This window comes from Alligator sinensis, unplaced genomic scaffold (genome assembly GCF_000455745.1).
Source record: "Alligator sinensis unplaced genomic scaffold, ASM45574v1 scaffold1494_1, whole genome shotgun sequence".
Classification (NCBI taxonomy): domain Eukaryota; kingdom Metazoa; phylum Chordata; order Crocodylia; family Alligatoridae; genus Alligator; species Alligator sinensis.
The window spans coordinates 700,418-724,726 of record NW_005842724.1 but is presented as its reverse complement, the minus strand read 5'-3'; the positions used below and the strand labels follow the sequence as shown (position 1 = coordinate 724,726).

Below are 24,309 nucleotides of genomic sequence, written 5' to 3'. Positions count from 1 at the left end.
TGAACATTTAAAACAGAAACCTACTCACAGGTCTTTTTCTATTTTTCTACACAATTTGGAGCATAAAGTTTTGTGGCATGTCTACAATACATCTCAGGGAGAGACACTGAAATGGTTCATTACTCTATTTCAAATAAATACATTTTATTTATAGTTTTAATTAGTTATTTTGATATACGATCATACAGTGTTATACCAGCTCTCCAATTTATGCTAAAGATACTGCTCATTATTGTTGGATAAAGTGAATCCTATGTAATTTGCATTTAATAACCGTAAATCAAATTTGATGTGATTTTTTAAAGTACAATTTGTAAAAGGTTTAGCTATTAGATGCAAGACCATACTGTTATAATAAATATGTACACTAAAACCTATTTCAAAAGAATATTAACATTACAAAATGCAACCGTCAAGTTGGCATACATCAGAATTAAGGTCTTCACAGGTAGCCCACATTCATTAATCATGTGCATATGCATTATATTAGTTGCAATATCTTTTCCTTATCTTCAAGTCACAAGAAATACCACATTGTAACATTTGCGTTGTGCCTCTTAATTAATATTCAAGAGTTAAGGTTGCCTGGCAATGGTTTTACTTATGCTAAAGCACAGAAGCTTCCAGCTGAAAAATAACAATCCTGAAAAGAAGGAATTACACTAAAAAAAATATAAAATAATATGTACCATTGAGGTGCCTTCCATTTCACACTAACTCTGCTTCCCCACACCTTTTATCACTCCTTAGAGCATCTGAGAGCCATATCAGGGGTCTACCTTTTCCTACTGGTGTTGGCTGTAGCCGTGTTGGTCTAAGGACATAGGCAGACAAGGTTCTTTGGGTAAATCCAATATATTTTATTAGGGCAACTTGTATAGTTGGAACTATTAGATTTACCCAAAGAACCTTGTCTGTCTATACCCTTCCTAAATCACATGGAGATCATCAGTAAGTCGAATGAAAAGTAATATATGGACAGATGAGATGAAAATACCTATTTAAAAGTCCTCAGTACTTCAGACTTAATGAGCACTGTTTACAGTCCTGTCAGCATTGTGGTATTAGCAATCCCAATTGACTAGCTCTCATTTTCAAGACCTGCCTTGAAAAAGAGAGGAGATAACAGCCTTAAAGATGACTTTCTCCTCTTCAAGTCTTCTAAGACCAGGCCTTTGACAGTGTCTTCCCTTTTTCTTTTTGATGCAGCCAAGAAGTACAATCAGTTACAACATAGGTATGATTACAGTTACTATGCCCTTAATCAGAACACAACTTACAAAGATAGTGGGGCTGAAAGACTGCACGCCCCAAAGCAGTTTATGCAGGCATGCAGACAACTGGAGTTTGTAACACTATAAGCAATATGCAGTGAAGTGGGACTGATAACATATAAGCAATGTATGCACTTATCCAGTGTTCATACAAATGAAAAGCATGGCATTTCTTTTTTGAAATGGGGAAACCAGAATTTTAAATTACATTCTAGGGTACGGAGCTGATCTACACAACAGCATTTTAATTCTCCTGTATTAATTCTCCAGTCCATTTTTTATTAATTTTAACATTTTGATTCCTCTTTTGGCTGCTACTTCGTACCAGACAAGAAAGGTACCTCTGCTGAAGAACTCTTTTACTACAGTTGACAAAGATAAATTAATTTTTAAGGTATTTCATTCATTTGAAATAATGTTTACTGATGAGTTATTTTACATCCGTCAACACTGAATTTAATCAGTCATCACACCGCCTATTCACAGAGGTTGGCTGCATGGGTGACTGGTGCCTCCTGAGTCTGGGGGGGGCACCTGCAGAAGCCGGCGGCAGTGGGGATGTAGCTGGAGAGTACCCGCAGACACTGGAGAGGACGGCCCTGTCAGGAGGGGCATGTGCCCCCCCCCCCCCCATCCCTCCTACCAGTAGCTTACGGTTGGCTGCATCCCTTTGAAGAATTTCTTGTCTCCTCTCTGGTTTTGACCAACTTGAATACCATTAGGCACCTGTTAAATTTGCCACATCTCATTTTTCTAGATCGGGGTGGGCAAAATGTGGCCTGCCAGGCATCTATCCGGCCTATGGGGCCCCTAAAATTTTTTTTTAAATTAATATTATCTGCCCCTGGCTGCCTGTCATGCAGCCCTCAATGGCTTCCCAAAACTCAGTAAGCAGCCCTCCACCCAAAATAATTGCCCATCCCTGTCCTAGATCATAAATTTTCTAACAAAACTGACTATATTAGAGAACCTCCAAGCATTCTGCTAACAAATGGTTTGGCATCGTAACACATGACCATCAATTCTTAAAAATCTCTTCCTCAGTTTCTCATCTGTCATGCTGCTCAGCTGCTGAAACCATATCAATTTTCTTTAGTAGCCTCTTATGAGGGAACTGTCAAAGGCTACTGAAAGTCCACATAAAGAGTAAAACAGTTGTTACCTACTATTTTAGTGGTAGGCCTAAAGTATAAAAAGCTGATTTTTTTTTGCTAGAAGTTAGCAATTTTTCCTAAATAGCCTCAGTATTAAAATTAAGGAAGGGATGTAGACTAAAGGAACCAGCAAAGGAAGAATATAGAAAATGGCAAACAAGATACCACCAAAGCCATGGGGATGTTAGTAATTATATTAGCAGAAATGTCATGAGGGCAATGATGACATGGGAAAAGAAAGTAATATTTTCCCCAAGTTCTGACTGCTTGACAAATCAAACACTACTCATAAAACGTGTGTGCAAATGTTTAAAAAAACCCCAAAAAACAAAAACCTTAAACATGCAGGTTTTGCTAGGCTCTTCAGGTTTGGTTCCCTCTCGGTAAGATTTAGACATACTATTGAGCAGAATAAATTAAGACAAAAAACCATACATACACACACACACACACATACCAGCCCTAGCTGGTAAATGCGTGCGTGTGCGCGCGCGCACGCACACACACCCACCAGCTAGGGCTCTGCCACAAAAGCCTCCAAAAGAAGGAAAGACGCACATTACAGCTAAGCAGCAAGCTAGCTGGCCTCAGACCTCCACAAAAACAGATCTGGAGTATTACTGCTCTGGAGAAGCCAATTAATTAATTGGCTCAGATGTATCACAGTTGTGCAGAATGTGCTTCACAAAGGCAAGGCTCAAATGGGAGCTTGACTCCTTCTCTTTGGCATTTTGGGACCACAAACCAAGGAGAAAGAGGGGGAAAACAGAGATGGGACTCTACTGAAAAAATCATTTGGTTTAGCTCCAATGTGGGATGCCACTAATAGTAAATTCTACAATTTGTGATCCTTTTTAAAGTACCACTAACACAATTACTATGGACCATTCAAGCATATATGTTATCACCCTTTAGAAATGCAACAGTTCACACCTCACAGTTCCTATTTCAGACTTTCTAATGGTGGCAGGAATCAAATTAGACAGTACACATTTTATGTCCAAGGTTTTCTTCAGAGCAAAAAGGGCTAGAAGCATATTAAAAATTAAGCAGAGAAACTGAACACCAAAAGGGCAGCTACAATAAGTACTGAGTCACTGACCTGGCATAATTCACCCATATTTAATCAGGGACTAAGAGAGGTATACAAAATAAGGAAGAAATAATAAACAGCTGGAGAAATGCTTTAAAAAAATAAGAGATGAGTCAATGGTACCAGCATGCAGTTCAAGGAGGTGAAAACATAACATGGAGAGACAAACATATGGTCTTCTCCACTGCTGTAAAAGAAGGCTCTTGGACTTCTCTGCAGTATGGCAGCAAGCGCTAATCCTAGTAGTCACCAGACTAAGTAAAAGAGCATCTGCTAGGCCTTATACCCATCAGCCCAGAATGTAAACAAGATGACAGCATAAATCAGGGTTAGCCAAACATCCTAGCCTTCTAGCCATGAACTAAAATATTGGCATAGCTAACAACTGCAGGATACAAAAAAAAATTGGTATGTGCATGCCTGAGACTCAATATCTGGGCACAGTGCCCCTGCTCAAATATAATTTGTTGTTAAATTACTTCTTATAATAAGCAAAAACTGAAGAAAATCAAACATAGAAAATAATAAATGGATAAAGAGAGAAAAAGAATATTTATGAAGCATCTCTGTTTTCTTCAGCAGCCACATTTAATCTGACTGGAGCCACCTGCAGCTTGGCTTGAAAGCCATGGTTTGACAGCCCTTGGCACAGATATCCTATGAAGGAACATCTAAAGCAACAGGCTTGAATGCAGTTGTATGCGAGGCAAAGCCCACCTGTGCCCCTTCAAGAACCTTTATAACCTCAGAAATGGGAACAAAATAGAGAAATAGGGCTGGAAGGGATGTCAAAAGTTCATCTAGTCCAGACCAGGAATTAATCCTGCAACCTTGGTATAATTATAGCACAACACTCTAAACAACTGGGCTAAACAACCACTATTACTAAGCTTAAAACCTAAAATCAGGCATGTCAAAGATAGAGCTCACAGGCCACATTCAGTTCACCAGAGCCCTATCAGCTACCTCGTGGTGCTGCTGACAGTCTTAGAGTGGACTCACAAGCCACATTTAGAGTGTGCTGGATCAGCCCAATGTGCTGATCCAGCACGTGGAACCCATGCCAGACCAGCGCTACAAGCTGGATCCAACCTAAGTCATTCATCCAGCCCCATAGGGCCTCACATGAGTTTGACACCTCTGGTCTAAATCATGATCTAAACCAGTTTCTTAACCCATGACTCGAGACTCAAAAGTGGGTCACAGGAATCTATGAAAGGGTTGGGAACAAACTTTAAAAATGGATTCTCCTTGAAAATGTAGGCAACTGTGGTCCAAGTTTAAAAAAATATATTGTTCAATATGAACATTAAAAATCAGGGGTGCACCAATAGAGATTTTTGGGGCCGATACTGATAGCCAATTTTTAAGCAGGAATTTTAGAAGTTAAGTCTGAAATGTATTTAAGATGCAGTCAAAATGTTCTACTAATACAGTGATTCTCAACCGTGGTATGTTGCACCCTTGAGTACCTTGAGATCTCTTCAAGCGTACCAAAGGATGCCAACCACTGGTAGGTTCGCAAACATGATACACAAGCAACTCAAAGATTTCAGATTGGAATCCACAGCGTCAAAATCATTCCATCCTGTGGTATTTCTGAGTTCTTTGCTGCAGAAAAGTGGTTCTACTATTTTTCTGTAGTCAAAAAAAGAATGAAAACTAAAAGGTGGCATTTTCTAAGGGATACCTTGGCTGCATCCAAATGTGCAGGGGCATGCACTTGCAATGGTAAAACAGTATAACATTAATACTTTTTGCTACAGCACACGGCCCTGAGCAAGCACTTTGGTGAGAGATAAGTTGTCCCGCTTTGAGCAAACTGTCCTTGCCCCGCTCCTCCCAGCTCCCGGCATGCTGGAGGAGCCAACTGCAGGAATGGAGATGCTCTGGCCAACAGCCAAAGCGCCTCCCCAGAGGACCAAGCCTCTGTGTCTCCTGCGCACGCTCCTGTCGTGTGCACTGTGCTGATTTTTCTGCTACCAGGATTTCCTGGGAGCAAATTTTAGCTTCCCACTGAAAATTTGCAGTGCAGGTCACATTTTATGTTTTCCATGTATGGTTTGTGATGCTGCAAAGAGGTTCGCGCTGCCACAAACCATACGTGCCTGCCTGTCTGGGCATGACCCTTGACTAAGTACAGACATTCAGGAGGTTAAATTGGGTTCAAAATAGCTACCCAATTTAAACTTAGCTTGTCTTGGTGCTGACCTTACACTTTCAGACCCAGTCTCAGTGATGGGCAATCAGTCTAAGCCTGTAGCAGAAGTTCCATGCAGACAAACTAGTCTAAAAATTGCAGAACTTGGTTTAAGATAAACCTAGATCTATGTAGTGCAGATTCATCTGATTTAAGTCAAACCGGTACATGGAACTTCTGTCCACTTCCCCTGCGTACCCCATGGCTGAGAAAACCCAGCCACTGGCCCCAGCTCTTTTCACTCCCCTCTTTGCCCCCCTCCAAACCTTGCTCCCCCCAATCAGTGCTCTCAACCGCCATCCCACAAGCCACTCTAGGTGCAGCTGTTTTTATCAGTGTTCACTGCTGCCAGAGCCAAGCAAGTCCCAGTGGGGGAAGGGGAGGAAGAGATGGGGGTGTAGCTTTGGTGGGTGGGACCCCCCACCCCACCTGCAGGGCACGCCCCCCACATTCCCCAGTGGACATTTGATCCCCTCTAGCCTGCTGCACCCCCAATCCCCCAGCTACCCCTCCCATCCTGACTTACCTGATATTGGGCAGCCATTTTGAATTGATTTAACTTTCCTCTAATTTCCCTGAATGTCTGTACTTAGCCCTTAAGTCTAAAGAGGTTAAGAATCACTACACTAATCTCTCTCTCAGCAACCTACCATGCAAGCAGACTGTCACAACAACTTCAACACCTTAGCCAATATTAGTTTGGCTACTGCAATCTTAAGTGACCTTTCTGATGAGTAAATGAGTTGCTCTCTTTTGTCCCAGTCCTTGATCACATGCATTTTTCTGAGCCTGGCCCCAGTCTGGCTATCTGGGGGGAGTGGGCATGGGAATTTGGCAGTGAGGGAAAGTGCCAGTACCAACTGCCACTGCTCCCCTGCTGCCAAATTCCCTGACCTGTGGGGAACCCCATGGGCCAGATGCAATGGCTCCATAGGCCCATGGGCTAGTTAATCACCCCTGCTCTAGAACAAATAAGCCACAGTTTTTTGCCCATCCAGCCTTGTGATGTCCAAACCAGCTCTAGAAAGCCAGATACAAACATTATACTTTTACCCGTGTAAGTGACCTCTTAATAGAACAAAAGTCCAACACACAAAACTTGTCCATACCAGTAACAGAATAGAAAGCGGTTACACTGATTAGTTTAAAAATGGTGGAATGAGGTCTAAGATTTGCACCCCACCCCGTCCCCAAACGGCGAATGTGTGTTCTCTTTGCTACCAATCTAAACTATGACACTTCCAGAGAACTGCATAACTTAGGCTGATACTGCCCTTGGGTTTTCTGAATGTCTGTACCTAGCTGAAAAGCATGTCTGTCCAAGCATATGTGCCCCTCCCACACACACTAGTTATGTAGTTTATATGCATGTCTCTCCTTGAGATAACTAAAAAACAGTGATTGAAATGGATCATAAAGTATGCCATGTCTCCAAGTGCCACACCTTTCTCACTAAAACAGGTTTACGCTCACATCAAATTACACAAACTGCCCCTATTTGATAGCCTGCTCTGTGCATGTCCTTTCACAGGAACTGATTAAATGAGCTCTTGCTTAGGGAAACTTATATACTTCTGACTGCTGGCCAACACAAATAACTACTGGACTATAACATGAAGCTAAGGCAGAACTGGTTTTGTGGAAGCCTTTTTGGAAGGCATGAAGCCCATCGGGAAGAAAATGGAAACCTTATGAAAAGCAATGTTGGAAACAACATAAAGCTAGTATTACTTTTAGTAGTTTGAGAAGCTGCCTTCAAGGGAGTCTAAAATGGTACGTCAGTAAAATGTCTTCGTTCCTTTAGAAGGAATCACTTATTTACATTGAATATTTAGAGATTTTTCATACATTCAAACAACAGAACCCCACTAATTCACTCCAGTAATTGTGACACCCATCTACTATTAAATGGACAAAAACAGCACTAAAAATCTAAAATGCATTCTGCATTTATTTTGACATTTATGGTTATCTTTATTATATGATTGCCCAATGCAATGGAAGCACACAAAAGGACTTTAGCATAAAATTACTGAGATTTTTGTATGCATTTTTCTGACTGAAAATGGTTTGCCATCTTGGCAAGTAGTTGTACTACAGCCATGTATATTGCATTACACTTCAGTTTATGTGCCTACATTAGCAAAATTCTGTAGGCTGGCTGCAATTACTTACAATTTGGAAATATTTTGTAAATATAATGGTATCATAGAGCAAGACCTCTACAATAGTTAAGTTTATGGGCGGTGAGATTCTTCGAAAACATCAGACCTAGGTTTCTGGATTAGAAATCTTAGTATCAGGAGCATCTGTTTATAAAAAGTTGGCATCTTATTATACTATTAGTCACACTATTTAAGTGTCCCTGATATATTATAAAAATAGCAGAGTAGTCTTCTTGAAGCTTATTTAGGAAAGTTTTTCAAAACAATTTAAAATGTGCTCTATTTACAACATAATAGAATCATCAGCCAAACACATTAAAGCAGAGGGAATTAGCAGATGGGAATCTGGTTGTTATTTAATTAGTAGAAAGATCTCCCAAGCATGCTCTTCAGTTTCTCAGTTTTCCATTTTAAGTCCCTCTGCTTCTTTTGGCTGCTACAATCAGGGTATTATATACACCTATGCTAACCACCTCAACTTCTGACACTTTCTCAGGAATTTGGGTGACCTTGCTGATTAAGGAAAATTATATTCCTCACATTTGTACTGGTAGTGGCTTTCTTATTTAAGTTCTATTTAGTAGCTGGGATTCAGTATGACAAGAGGATCAGTAGTTTTTCAGAAACTGAAGCTAAACTTGTGGTAGGTATTAGATATATGGTTGTGGAATACAGTGATCAAAGTGGAAGAATTTCCATAATCCTGGTAAAATTATGCAAAACTAACAATAAATAGTACTGTAACTGTTTGCCCTGGCTGATTTAAGACCAGCTAGTTAATATGAAAATTCATAGTATGGAAATATGGCAACTGTTATAAATATGTGAATACCATTCCCACAGTTGTGACTAATTAAAATAGGGATCACTTTAAAAATAGTTTGAGGTAATGGCCAATAAATATGTATGTACAAATAGGACAACAATGTAGACACTGAGACAAGTTCCATCTCAAATACTTCATGAGACTCTTATTAAATAAATAAAATAAGCTTGTTCCTAATTAGACCAAGTTAACACAGACTCCCATCATATCTATAAATGAGACAGAGAGAGAGAGAGAGAGAAACACTCCACACATACAGTATGATGTATAGTTAACTTCCTATTTCGGGCAGCTAGTAGTCATTTCCCAAAAGGAAGGATGATAACTATTATATTAGAGCCAAACGGAGCTAAAGTAGAAGGCAATACCTGGGGTGAAAACACTAATATACAACCATTATATAATATAGCATAATATAATTATCTATCATAATATATACAATAGTACTGTTATAAACACCTACATGGGTGAGGCATCAGAGTTCACTGCTTATGTTATATGGAAGAAATACGTAATATACTTTGAGGTAAGCTAAGAAAAATCAAATTAGACACTTTGTCAAAAGAACCAGTGGTCAATGGTTTCAGATGAGGCATACTAAGGTAACTCTCCCAGATGTTCAGAAGATGACTGAGGAAGACGTTTCCATTAAAACTACTATTACTAAAAATGTTTCCTTTTCATAAAAACAATATTTTTTTAAAAGAACCTTTTTCAGAAATGTAGTTTTGCATTCATGCCCCACAACAGGAACAGGTGACACATTTAAGAAGCCAGAATACATAGTATTCCACATAAAAAAAAATATTCAGCCCAATGTAATTGTTGCTTCTGCTTATCATTCATGTACTGATTGCAACAAACCTAAAAGTTTCCAAGCATTGCCCCAGGTATCTGCCTCTTTCTATACGACTTTAACCTAAACTGCAACAAGAACTGGTAAGTTAGAGCATGTAAAGAATTTTAAAGAAAGGGGAATAGACATTTTCCTATTACACAGGTAAAGAAATTCATAAACTAAGGAAAAAAAATATACATGTCTAGCTTTCCTACAGATTTATATAGTACAGCTGGAACTTTAACCACTCTGTTATTAAAACACAACTGTGCATAACTTGGTAATATCAGAAGAGCCCAAAACTGCGGTTTAAGCTTGAGTTTGAGAAAGTGCGTTTGAGAAAGTAGTTTCACCAGCAAAGAATTGTCTCCTAAATAGTTGGTCCAATAAAACTATTAAATAATTCCTAGGGGAAAAAAGTAAATTAATCCTGCCACAAGGCAGAAGACTGACTACATGAACACAAGAGACTCTTTACAACCAAACTGTGTATTATATAATACTTGTTTAGTGTTGGCACTTATATTCAACCGCCACTTTTCATTTCATATTAAATGACAGCTTACAACTCTACTCCCAAACCTTAAGGGGGATTCTGCTCTACAAAGCAACTACATAAAAACGGCACCATTACTCAACAGATAAGCTTTCTGGTTTTATCAATCCTATCTGCTAACTGTGTTACCACCAGAACTCACACATATGACTTAGTGAACTACATATATTTTATTTCCTCTTATGCAGCAATAAATGAATTTACCAAATTTCAATCTAGTATATCTACAAAAAATAACTTAAGGCAAGGAAATTGCACAAGTGAAACCAAAAGCCTAATTAAATCCTGGACTATGTATAAATGAAAGCAAGAGAGCATACAAAAATGTTGTTTCTGGTTGTAGCATGCAAAATGTAACTTTAGTCTGCAAGCCAGGCAGCTCAAGGAAAAGCCATCTAAAGCTAAATTTGCCTGATACAGAAGTTTCTGACAAATACTCAGTCCCACAAAAGCATTTTTAAAATATGACTGTTCCAAGTAGAATCATGCTAAATAGTTTCTATCTTTTGATAGATAAATTCAGTAAATCTGTGAACAAGACAAAATCTGTAACAAGACAAAGCAAATTGGACAAGCCTGTGACTTACGGATATACCTAACCATCTCTAAACATGTACAATTTGGTTTTACATTTATTTTCCATTCACTTGCATATTATTACTGGTCCACTGAACAGGCATTAAAAATAGGTCTACTTGAGGCAGTGCTTGCACAGGTAATGTTTAAGACAAAGAATTAAATAGGTAAATTACAAACACACATTACATGCTGCAGAGACTGAAATAAACCTTTGGGTGGATTTTCTTTCAAAAGGAATGAGGGGATTTAGGAAGAAAGGAATTTAGCAGCAAATACCAGGTTAGCTGGTGTCACGGGATTTGAAGTCACTCTGGCAGGACAAAACTGTGAAAGAAAAAACAAAACAAAACAACCAAACAAGGACTTTGCCAGCATAAGAAAAGATGATAATACTGCATCGCCCCCTCCCCCAAAATTGGGGGACATGTCTAAAGTAGGGAAGCTGATTTCTTTGCTGAAATAAAAGCAGGGTAAAATAAAGCATACAGATCCTGTAGCTCATGGCTGCCATTTCTCCCTGGTGATACAAACAGAAGGGGCAGAGTTCAAAGTTAACCTTCTCATAGGTGATGGTGAAGCTTTTGGCTGAAGAGCCACTGAGCTGACTACGGGCAACTGAGCTGCTGCATAGTCTGTAGTATCTTGATGAGGCTTGTAGTTTGGAAATAACACTACTAGTTACAGGAATTTAAAGGACTATTTAACTATTTACAGTAAAAAAGCAACAGTCTTGCTACTACCCTTGCAAGGGGCTAGGGCCTAGCCTTGTTGCTGTCCTACCACACCAAGAAGTTCCTGCTGCCTCACCCAGACTTGTCTCCTGGGATGCCACACTTCCTAGACACTATGCTTCCAGCTGGATTTATTTGGATTTCACATACTTAGCCATGATTCTGGAAAAAACATTTTTTAAAGTCACAATGGGAAGGGAGGTGCATATTTTATTTGAGGGTGTGTGGTATTCAAGAAACTATGGTACATACAAGAGAGGGAGGCTGCTGGCCTAATCTCTAACTTAATATCCCACAAGGAATTCTTCCAAAATTACTGTATTCCCATTTGGTAGCAGAGGATGAGTGGGTATTATATAGCTTCGTCATATTAATGGCAACAACAGGATTGTACCTACATATTTAACAGGAAACCTAACAAAAAAATTCTGCGTTCATCTCTTTTTTTCTCCATCTACTTACTTGCTGAGACAGTTGTGAATCAAAAGTCTAGAAACTCTGGTAGTAGGTTTTTTTTGTTTTGTGCTAGTTTAATATAAAATTGTGTGAATAGCGCAACAGAAAAGAACACTGCAAAGTCAAAACGTTAATTTAATAGTATTCATACATTTGGCTTGTGTAAATACAGCTCCTTAAAATGACTAGTAATTATAGCTCTAAAATCCAGCCTATATAGTTCAACTAAAAATAGATCTCAACTGCAACAAAATGCAGTGTCATTCTGTAAACATAAACAAGACAAGTTATTTGGAAAGGTTAAAGAAAGATTAAATGCATGACACGATGCATATAAAAAAGAACCCAAGAACATTAATCTTATCAATTTACCATAAGTTAGTCACAAACTCTGCAACTAATATTCTCTACATCATCTCATTATAGTAACAAGCAAGCAGACAAAAGACAAATTTAACACCCCTATACTTCTGCTTATGCTAATTAACAGAAGGGGTACTGCCTCTGTCACAAATAGCAAGATCAGGAATATGTTGCAGAGTAGCCATTTCCAGAACTAGAAAACAATGTTTTAGTCAGGTGAACTTATTTCTCTACCTTGCTCTTTTCCTATCCTATTAGATATTCAATGCCTATGAATTAAAAAAAAATAACCTTATTGAAGTTTAACAGGAAAGACAGAATATAATATTATGTAGAAACATGATCTGAATATTTTAAAGGGTTACCAAAAATTCAGAGCTCCTTCCCATTCTTCAGCAAATTAATAAGGACATTCATTTTATGTTTCAGTTGACTGCTGTACCTATCAAGATAGAATTATCTTCCTTCTCTATGGTGGCCATAATCCAGCTACTTGCCTCTAGTCAGTAGACACAGTGAGAGGACTTGATTTTGCAGATTTGCAACACTTAAGTCTGCACTGCACCTTATCAAGTGTCACAAGAAAAGCACTGGCAGCTATTTCTAAAGAAAACTCAGCATTTATTGTTACTACTGGAAAGCCAAGTTTTGGACATTTTGATTAGCAGTAGAGGACATTGCTAAAACCCCTAAAACAGGGCTTTGTTTTACAAATCACTCTCTGTGCTAATGAAAAGTATACATTCAAGCCCCATTATACATTAACTCCTCTTGACATTTCAATGACAAAATGCAAATGAATATCTTTTCACAGAGCCACTAAAAGCAGAAAAATTTTAAAAGCCTTATTCTGAATTTTAAAAATGCAAAATTTAAAAGCAACAAACATACATACATACATACATACATAATGTAAATTCAGACTGATTTATATTGCATAATCTCACTTTCAGCAGCACTATCGCAGCTACCTAGCATACAGCTAAAAGGGAACTACTTGGACTGAATACAAAGTCAAAACTAACCTGCCTTCACAAAGAGAGATTAAAATAGTATTACCATTCCAAACCACAAACACCTTTGTTCACTTGTATACATTTCAAAGAGATATAGAAACATTGTTTCCCTCTTACTCCACCCCCCCCTTATGCCTACTCTCTCTTGCCTCACCAACAGTAATTTTTTTTGACTGACAAAAATAGTTTTGTTAATTTACAGTAAGACAACATTATTAAACAGATTCACTAGAATTGTCCCAATGTGTCAGATCAGGTTAAGTAATCACCATTTTTAAAACTAAGCTGCACAGCAAAAAGGTCACTATGTGAAAAAGCCTTTAAAGGTAAATCAGGCTTCAGGATAAAACTTTGACTCTCATCCAATAAATAATACATATATTAGTCATCCACAAGCTAGAAAGTGACATCCCCTGGCTTTAATTGTTTCAAATTGCCCCTTTTTCCTCCAATTTTCAAAGCCACAAGGTGCCACTGCTATGAATTTTTAATGGCTATTGTGCCAGGAGGTCATCACTTAACAGTTTCAAGTTTTGTACATTTAAAACAACAAGAAAGCACAGTAAGAACAAGTATTTTAACTACAATGAAAAGACAGTAATACATTTTGCATAATAAATGTGCTTTATTATCACTGAAGAGCAGCAGGGAGGAGTAAGAGGAAATCAGATAACACATAAATAAAAGTCATCTCGCATATCATAGCTGACCTGCACATTAAAGCCACTGGCATAGTCATGACATGAATGCAGGTCAAACTAGATGACTCTTTACACAACTGAAGGACTTATGTAGTGATTCAACATAAAATGAAATCCTATTTCAAAAGTTGCTGCAAAACAGGGAAGTGGCCCTGGCAATTCATTGCCACAAATGCAATCCAGATTCACAAGTAGATATGGAACTTTTGTTCACGGGTGAGTGAAGACTGACTATACCCCATGCTAACAAATTAAGTTTCCAAATGCATGGAACCACACTTGCTTACAAAGTACTCCATGGTCAGAATTAAACACTACCATTCCTTTCAAAAAAGCAAAGTGCAGTCAGAAGGCACTGAAAATGGACCACATATAACAATGGAACAAATAGGACAGGAGTGTGACCTAGAATGTAGACAAAACTCTGATGTAACCTTGATTCTCACAGTTATCCTAAACCAGTGATTTTAACCAGAGTTCTGCACATTAGCACTGCCAAGTTTTCAAACAATTCCACAACTCAAAGGGTAAAATCAAAGATTTCAAATAGGAATCCACAATGTCAAAATCATTTTGATTTGTTGTAGTCTTTCAGATACTTTGCAACAGAATAATTGCTCATGCTTCCATAGTAAAAAATAAAACAAACAAACAAACAAACAAAACCCACAAGTGACAGCTAAGAGCAGGCATTTTGAGGGGTGCCTGCCATCTAAAAAGAGGTTCAGAACCACTGCCCTAAACTAAGGTCTCTACATTTCACATGAAATTCCATTAGCCTGCGCTTAGTACGCAGGGGCAAATGAACTTTTCTACTGTTCTCAACTTTTGCAGACATGTAGAAAGAATTATTCACTGCACTGTTGTTCAAGCACTGGTTACAATAGGAATAACATTTAGTTGACAAATGTTATTATTTTCCACTAACAGACAGCGTTCTAAGATTATTACATCCAATGTCCCATCTCTTCCATATGGTCTGAACCTTCTTGCTCATTTACCACCACTTTACATCTGGCTATTATTCTTTAGTTTTTAAGAAAAAGAAACAGATTTCTAGAAAAATCAGTCCTCTCTTGACTCTTGTTTTACTTAGTCATGTCCCAGGGTCAAATGGTTTTCTTCTCCTAGATCAGATAAGGGATTAGTAGTAAGTAGTAAGCAACTGGTGTGACACTACCTGTATGAAACCAAGAGCTGTAAAATATTATTTACATTTATCATACTTCCGTGATTTGGCACTTAAATCATACACATGGTAACAGTGTTTCTTTTAATTGAAGAATATTTCCAACTTCATAAATCTCTCTGGTCATAATGTAGTTTGGACTTTAACCAAACTTAACTGTAATATGACGAATACAAGAGTTGAAGCTACTATAAAACTGGTACAATACTAAGTGTGATTTCCAAACATGTCTATGATTAACTATCATAACAGGCAAAAAATATATATTTTCTACTCAGTGTTATAACACAAAGATTTTGCCCTGGTATCAGAAAATGAAAATAATGCTCTTCTAAAAAAAATAAGTTAACTTGATGCACTTATACACCTGGATCTATTTGGAAAAGGATAATTAATTTTTATTCTGAATACACAGAGACACTAACCAGGGGGTTGGTGTGGCACAGATGCCAAGGTACATGGTTGAGAACCCAAGAGGTTGCAAGTTTCAAGGCCACAGCAGAAGCACTCATGGTACGGCCTGCCAGATTCCAATGAAATCTGCAAATTCTGCTAAATACTTTGTCACAAGGATACGAAAAAGGAAAGGAAGGAAGCCACTAACCCCATTTTCTCCAAATAGCTGTAGCTTTCATCTTCTTCCTATTGTTCTCATTTTCCTCCTCCCTTCCTTCTTTGGAGAAAGGAGGAAAATCAGAACTGCATTTCACTGGAGTGCAAGGAAATTACATATTTAAACCCTTTATGTACTATAAACAAGGAAATACTTAGTCCTCAGTCTCTAAGATGAGGAAAAAGCAACACCCAAAGATGTAAGAACTGGATTGGTAGTTCTAGATCTTCAAAAGGCAAAGAAGATAAGGTAAAAAAATCTTCCTTTCTGTTACCCCTAGCACCATCAGTCACAGTGAGATCTAAACAGCAGCAAAACTCCTAAACACAATACATGTGGTCAACATTCCTCTGCATAACTGCTCAAATATAAAACAAGGTTACTGAGGTAATATAGCCTGAAATATTCTCTTGCTAGAAATTACATCAACTAAAAACTCTTTATCCAGAATATAGAAACCTGTTAACAAAACTGCTCAGTGTTCTAGCCATGTCACAATGATTAAAATCAGGGAAGTTTTGTGTCTCCTGTAAAGCTCTATTGCTTGTCAACTGATACCTGAATACCAGATGATCTTAAATTTAAGAGGCCCCCATAATTAGATTTTATACAAGAAAAATAGAAAATTATAATAAATGTATACATGTACAGAATCTAATTACTGAGGATCACCTTAAATTCATTCCCCTCTACCCCCAAAAATTGCAGCTAGGGGAGAGGTGATGAGGACGGGAGTAATGGAGCAGGTTGTAGAAGGACAGAGAGTGGGAGAAGCAATAATGGGGCAGGCTGTATGAGGACAGACAGTGCGAGGGGGCAGTAATGAGGCACATGGTTGGGGAGGTGGTAAAGGGGCAGCTGGTATGGACAGGCAGTGTGGAGGCGGGGAAGCAGGCAGCTTGCCATCTGCCCATCCCACCCCACTTACTCCCCGCAGCTTCAAGACCCCACTCCCCCTTTTGCTTGTCCTTTCCTCCATGCCACTTCTGCCCCACCCCCCACTGTGAGTCCTGCTCCACCTTCCTCTCATATCCACCACCACCTCAAAAAGTCTCTCAACCAGCCTGTGCCTCTGCCTCCCCCTTACCACCGGCAGGTTATGTCCCTACTGCACCCTGTGGGCACAGATATAGTCCGGCCCCATAGCAGTGTGCAGAGCCAACACCACTGCTACAGGGCTGGGCTGGAGCCATGCTCCATGCAGCAGCGAGGATGAAGCCTGCCAGCATGGAGCAAAGGCAAGGGGGGGGGGGGGGAAGAGAGGGAAATGCAGTCAGGGGAGAGGTAGTGGGGGCTTGAGTTGAGGCAGCAAGGGAGGAGCAGCAGGAGGTGCAGAGGTAGAGGGGGCAGACAGCAAGTGTGGTCCAGCTGGAATCACAGAAACTGCCTGGCCCCCACCACCTCATACTTGATTCTAAGAAGAGAGGCTTTCCCCCCCCATGCTAAATGGGGAAAAACCCTCACTCTTAATTGAGTAAATACAATAGTTTAGTTCCATTGCAAGAGAAAAGGACAAGGAGTAAGAAATGCCTTGGATCTTGAACCATATGTAATTTCAAGAAAATGAAGGACATCCCTGTTTAAAAATTCTCCCCTACTTGAACTGGATTTGTATGCAAGTAAAAGAAAAAAAAGAAAAAGAAAAAGAAAGTCTCCAATAACTTATGAAATAACCTATGATGCCTGAGAACAAGAATCCTATTAAGTGCTAGACAACATTGTCTAGGTGGAAGGCACAAATGTTGTAATTCTGCTGATAAGTCCTCAGGTCTGAAGATCTGGTGTAATCTTTAGAGTGAGAGAGACTAAGATCCTAGATGCATCTGAATTCTTTAAGGCTTACAGAAACCATTTACAATCATGCAATACCTCAAAAGCATTTAACACTATCATGGATTGTCCAGTTTTTTCACTGACAAACTGAAGCACAGAAAAATGCAATAATCTACCCAAGGCAAAATAAGCAGCAGTGCTGGGAAGGAGACCCGTGTTCCTCAGTCCTCGTTTCCTGCTCGAACCACTAAATTTTTCCTGCCTACGGCAAGAGTCAGATTAAGTTTCCAAAGATCGTATCTTTTGTCCTATATCTTGTACTAATCTCTCAGCATGTAGTAAAAGGAGAAACAGTGGGCTTATTCATTTTTAATATATGAACTGAGCCCTAAACAATTCCACCACTGTGTTAGAAGCCAATGGAAGGCCCATCTTGAATGCACACAAGTAATGAAAAAGCCTAGCAGATCAATTTTATCTTTTTTGAAACTGTTCAACTCTTTAAACATATGCTAAATTTCAATATGCTCAATTTAAAGAGAGTTCAGAAAAGAAGAGTGGGAAAGGATATTCCAATCATTTCCTGGCAGTATGCAAAGTAATAAAATGTTGCCAAGTTTTTAAATACTTTTAGTAGGTCTTCCATCCAAGAAAGGGAAGGAAACCAATGACAGTTACGAGGCAAAAGAACTGTGGTTCAGTTTGCAAACCTGATGCAATACTAGAAATCACTAGATATTTCATAACGTTTAGGAGGACAGGGAATGCATAAAAAGTTTCCCATACTCAGGACTCAGATAAGGCAACAAAAACCAAGCTAAACCTTGTCTATTCATCTGACTAAACAATCGCATAGATTTGCCAAGTTTCAGAGCTGTATTCCCCAAATTTTATGAGTATCAATTAAAAAAATTTCTCATCCAAGCTCCTGTATCAAATTTTAACTGAAAAGGAAACGAAGAGCCAACATGATCATGGCTTTGCAGACCACAACGTGGGAAATTTTGCTCTAAAGCAAGGTGATCAAGTGTTTGCGCATAGCTAAAGAACAAAATTAGAGAGATGCTATTATGTCTGATTAACTCTGGATACTAAGGAGCAGAGTTCCCCCTTTCTAAAGAACCATGAGAAGATGATTTTCGAATTTAAGTGTAGAACTATCAAAAAGCTGCAGTGCTCAGATTGTAAAATCTACACATTTGGTTTTTACCATATTAGAAATGTTTCCCACCTAAATTTAGGTAACGAGTTATGAAAATATTAATAATACCCCAAAAGCTACATATTCTACCCTGTATTTATAACACAATGATGGAGGGGCCAGATACAGTAATACAAGCTTGTTATTCTGGGAACTCCAATTCAAATACAAACAAATTCTGACACCTCTTCCTACTACCTTATGAACTGCTCTGTTTCTCAAACTACAACTCCCAAAAATAACTACTGCTACAGCAATAACCAAAGCAGGCATGGAATATGAAAGTCTTGTCGGGGTTTACCTCCAAGCTACCGGGTTATCTATTAAAGAACAAATGAAAGGTAGTAGTAGTAGTAGTAGCAGCAGCAGCAGCAATAAACAGCTGCTAATGAGAAAAGTATAGCAGACATGATGCACCTATTCTAATTTTTTCTAGGACATTTACTAACAGAACTAAGATGTTGTGGATATTCCAAATTTTCACAACTACATAATGATTGGGTCTGAGACCCATTGTGGAGCATCATTTAGAGCTTTTCTAAACCTACCTTTAAAAAGGGAGAGGGAGAAAAGGGGAGAGGAGAGGAAGGGCTTAACACCTGGAGTTTGGCATTAATGCAAAAAGGGCACATATACCCATAGACCTCATTTTCACTAAGACAAAAGCTGTAATTTTTAATGACAATGTGTTAAATACTAGGATTTAAAGAACACACATCAATACATCTTTTTATTGTTGCCTACATGGTGTCAGTGGACAAGAATAACATGGTAGAGCTGCAAAACAGGTGGCACATTGCCTAAACAAAGCCTCTTTCTAACAAGTCATGATCTTAAAATCATCTAGGATCATGCCTGAAGCAGTTCAACACAATTTTAGTATAGACAGACTTATTTTGAATGATTTAATTAGCCAGTTTAGTTGTGTCCAAATTGAATGAGAACTTTTAAGAATATTTTCTACTTTTTCCATAACTTATGAAGCAGTTTTGGCTTCCTTCATTTAGCCAAGATAGTTAACACTAACTTCTAAACTTACAGCATTTACAACTTCTTCAGATAAACGTTTTAAACAGAAGCAAAGGAGAGGGTCCCTCGTAACAAAAAAAAAGTTATATCATTTGTTTTAATACCCAAGTTCATAGAAGAACGTGAAGCAAACCAGATCTCAGTCATCATACCCTATACAACACATCCATCATTAACATGTCAGCTTGCTGGTGTTATATTGTTGTTACGTAGCTGTTGCCCATTACAAAGAGCGTCTTCCTAACTGTTAGTCAGACAGGGTGCCCAGGTAATGCTGCTGCCAGTAAGGGGCTGTCGCTCTTACAAGTGTTGCTGAAATAGGTGTCAACCTGTATTACATTGATTTGACTTCTTTAGCATCTGTTACACTTGTCATTACAATGTCAGACTTATAAGTACTAAAATGAGTAACAGCAAAACCCTATATAGGAAGTCAAGGCCTTAAAAGTCATGCTTATCCTTACCAATTATATCCTGGACCATGGGGATGGAGAGACTTCTTGCCTACTGACCAAGAGGGTGGGAAAAGAAGGTTATTGTCTCCATTCTGTTCTTGTCTTTAGAATCCCTATATCTACACGCTGAGAGAGCGTACAGAAGGGGAACGAAGGTTTAACACACCTGGTTTCCAATATGTTCCCTTACACACTAGTGTTTGCACCTTATGCCTCATTCCATTGCTGTAAGGCATATTTTTGTTTAGCAGTACCAGCAGAATTAAACTGACCATTTTTGTCCATTTCATTCCTTTCTCACAAGATTCAGAAACTAACAAATATCTTACCACATTTGCTCTTTGGGGAAGCTACAGGAGAAGTGGCATGCCACAAACTCAGGAAAACAAATATCATCTTATATTTTAAAGTCATTCTTTCCTTGTTTTCCCCCCACCCAAACTAAACTTGTTTATCCTTTACAATGATACATCATTTACTCTTATCTGTTCAAAAGGCACAGCAGCCTCATAAGGCACGTGATTATACCAATAGTAGGAAATTAATAACTATCAACCTTTAACTAGCTTTACTGGAAGCTACTTTTATTGTAAGACTGAAAATGCTACTTTCAATGGATATCATAAAATGTCAATTTGTGACAAATAAATAGTAACCAGTATGTGAGGGGTATCTTCAACAGATAAGTAAATGAGATCTCAGTGTAACATCCTAGTTTAGTAAACAGCAATATTATACTATAATTATTTCTGTATTTTCTATAAAAATGCTCATACCTTAATATGAACTATAATTAAAATGTGAACTATGCATATACCCATTACCTCAGTTTATAGCCTTTCCTCTGAATCTATCTTGTGAGTTTTAAGTTTTACATACAAATAAGTTAGTTAAATCATTTTTAAACAATTTTGAGACTGAAAATCCATTTAAGTACTGTAATTCATTTGAAAGACAGTATCATTACAGTAGAGCATTTCATTTTTGTAACCAAAAGCAGTAAAAGCAGGGGCGGGGGAGTTCTTCTTAAATTGGTCTAAATCTGATACGTCACCAAAAAAAGTACTTCCCTGAATATAGCGCCAAGGAGTATCAAAGTAAAAGGAGAAAGATTAAATTTACCTGCAGGCTTTAAGGAATTAACTTTATTTTTCTAGAAAGATGGTTTAAAGCTTTTAAAATGTCAAAGCTTTAAAACATTTCATGATAATGGCAAATTCAATTGACCAAGAACCCCATTAGTGAAGTCCAAACAATGCCAATCCGTTTTTGGAATGATATTTAAACTACTTTTTATATAATTTTAAATGGGTTTAAGTGTGCATTCTGTTTAACGAGCAAGAAGAACAAGTTTATTGTTGTCTCAAACCACAAAACAGGGTTTGAGGTCCCTGGAGGTCCCTTCCAACCCTATGTTTCTGTGAAATTTGCTATCCCACCCTGAACAAATTGTACAATTTAGGGAGAAACAAATCCTGAAGTGTCTTAGAATCTTTTGGTGACCCTAAAATAATGAGAAATAAAGTGGCATTAAAAAACAGGTCTAACAGAAAGAGAGAAAACATGGAGCCAGCATGTATAATTTCCCTTTGAAAAACGGCCAACTCCAAAAGACATCAACAATCCTATATAGCAGGAGTAGGCAAAATGTGGCCCGCAGGTCAGATGCGGCCCGCCAGGCCATTCTATCTGGTCCACAGGGTCCCTAAAAAATTTAGAAAATGTATATTTATCTGCCCCTGGCTACCTGTCATGTGGCTCTCAATGGCTTGCCAAAACTCAGTAAGCGGCCCTCTACCCAAAATAACTGCCCGCCTCTACTATATAGCCTAGCACTAGTCTTTACTCAAATTTGTGTTTTATTATTTTAAATGGCCAGCACAACAGCAAGACTTCGCAGAAAGCATATAGTGACTTGAAATAAAGGGAATTGGACAGCTACATCAGAGCGCTGACACAAGTTCAGTTAGATGCCAAAAGAAATGCCACCCAAGCTACTATCAAGGTTTCTACTCTCCCCTCCCTTAAAAAGGCATACCTTGTTTCCAGAGTGCATAGTCATAGCTGTTCAAGGAAAGCAGAAACAGCACCAAAACATGCCTCTGATGTGCAAGTACACCAATTTCCTTTTATAACAAAATTAAAGGATACAGCCTTAATGCTCCAGTCTGAGTCCCGACGGCCAGTATCTTCTGAACAGGATCAAATGCCAAAGCTGAAGGCTGATAGGGAAAACCATGGCGTACAGTCTAACAAGTCAGAGCAGCGCAGTAATGGTCGGTCAAGCAGCAGACCAAAAATAAATACAACCAAAACAGTATTAGGAGGACAGGTTCAGTTTTAGCTGCAGTTCAGTCAGGAATCGCAAACTAATCTAGCGACACTTTAGACTGAAGTCTCTTAATTAATTTCTGCACCAGAAATTTTCTCCATCTTTGGGCATGGAAGGATGCTTGTTGAAACTTTAAAGATTTGATTCTTTCAACAAAACTACTACCAACTCCCCTTCCTCTGTTTTATGTTATCCTTTCCCCTAATCTTTGGCACTTTGTTTGTGGCTGTTTACAGGGGTTCTGACAATTAAAATCAGATATTCCCTGCAAAGCTTGACAATGAAGCCAGCACCATAATTTAAACAATTACAAATTATTAAAATGGTTCTTCAGAGAGCCATTCCCATTTCTTTTAAGCAGGCCCTACAACGTAGCGCAGCTTCGCTCCCAGAACAGCTTTTAAAAGTCCCCCGAACAACAAATAAATAAGAAAAAAAAGTGTTTAATCTTATACTACTGGGACAGCTTTCTACTCTGACTAGCCACAATTTTAATCTGATAATTGCCCAAATAATAATTACTGCCCAACTAGTGTAGTTAAGTAATTCAAATGAATGCACTGTGCTGTGACATATTGCATGGCTCACTTTTTAAACAAAAAAAGAAAAAAGAAAAGAAAAGAAAAAGTATTAGTATCATTCGCCTAACCTTGATTTCAGCTATATAGGCATAAAACCGAGTTTGTGCCAATGCCAATTTTTGTGTGTTTACAGTAAGTCACCCACTGAAATTCCAGCTACACAAACACACACGCCACACACACGCCATTTTAATCCAGTATTTTCAGAGCACAGAAATACAAATATATTTTCTACTCAGGTGGATGGCTCAATTTACTTTGATGAAGTTAATGACATGCCCCACAACTTCTAATATTTTGCCCCCAGTGAGGTATTCACAGTGCAACTGTAATTACGACCACTTGACTGAAAACTGGTATTTCATCTCCAGGTCCCTTAGCGACAACCTACGAAGTGGTAAGGATGCCCTAAACGGAGGGAAAATGCAGAGCTGATGACAAACCCAACCATAGCGAGCTAGGCCACGGGTGTTTCGTGGAGATAAAAATGGGTATTAACATTCAAATCGGTTTTTACTCCATTCAGTGCCGCCGGCAGATCAATTCGCTGCATCATCCTTTTTCCAGCGCGCTGAGCTCAACGGCGATGATTATGCTACTACCCACGGGGAAGAGGCTAACGATGAACTTCTCCCCATCGCCACCCTCACGCAACCGGATTGGCGCATCACCACTGCCTGCTACAGCCAAGTCAGCGCCAGCCTTCTCGACAGAGGAAGGGAAACACATTTTCCAGCCCAGGCTCTCAGAGGCAGCGGGAGGCTCCCGGGCCTCCCAGCCCGTCCATCAGGAGCTGCCTGCGCCCAAACGCCACAGCGAGGTCTGCGCTACCCGCAGGTGCCGCTCCTTCCCGCGGGGGGGAGCAGCCTGCAGTGTCCGGCTCGGCCCAGGAGCCAGCGGCTCCGGGGGAACCCGGTCCGCGATGAAAGAAACCCGCCTCGCCCCGCACCCCGGCGCCGCGGCCGCCTTCACCTTGCAGAGCTGGAAGTGCTCGGACTGCAGCGTCTCCGCGATGTCGCTGTCGCGGGCCCCGGCCGCCGCCTGCTGCTGCGCGGAGGCGGCGGCAGAGGAGGAGGACGACGACGACGCGGCGGTCAGCCCGTCCAGCACCTTCCTGATGTTAAATTTCCTCATGGTCTCGGCGGCGGCGCCCCGGGGCTCCTGCCCGCGCCGCCGCCGGGGAC

General features: G+C 39.3%; 1 protein-coding gene across 1 annotated transcript in view; it reads right to left on the bottom strand.

Moving 5' to 3' along the window:
* The window catches only part of STXBP5 (syntaxin binding protein 5), an 87,268-nt gene extending 62,965 nt beyond the window's left edge, over positions 1 to 24,303 (bottom strand). Inside the window, exons 1-2 of the mRNA XM_025216301.1 lie at positions 24,098 to 24,303; positions 22,364 to 22,461 (exon numbers count right to left, since the gene is read on the bottom strand). Coding sequence (XP_025072086.1) covers positions 22,364 to 22,461; positions 24,098 to 24,259 — 260 coding nt within the window. The 5' untranslated portion in view covers positions 24,260 to 24,303. The remainder of the gene's footprint in view (positions 1 to 22,363; positions 22,462 to 24,097) is intronic.
* Positions 24,304 to 24,309: the final 6 nt, after the last annotated feature.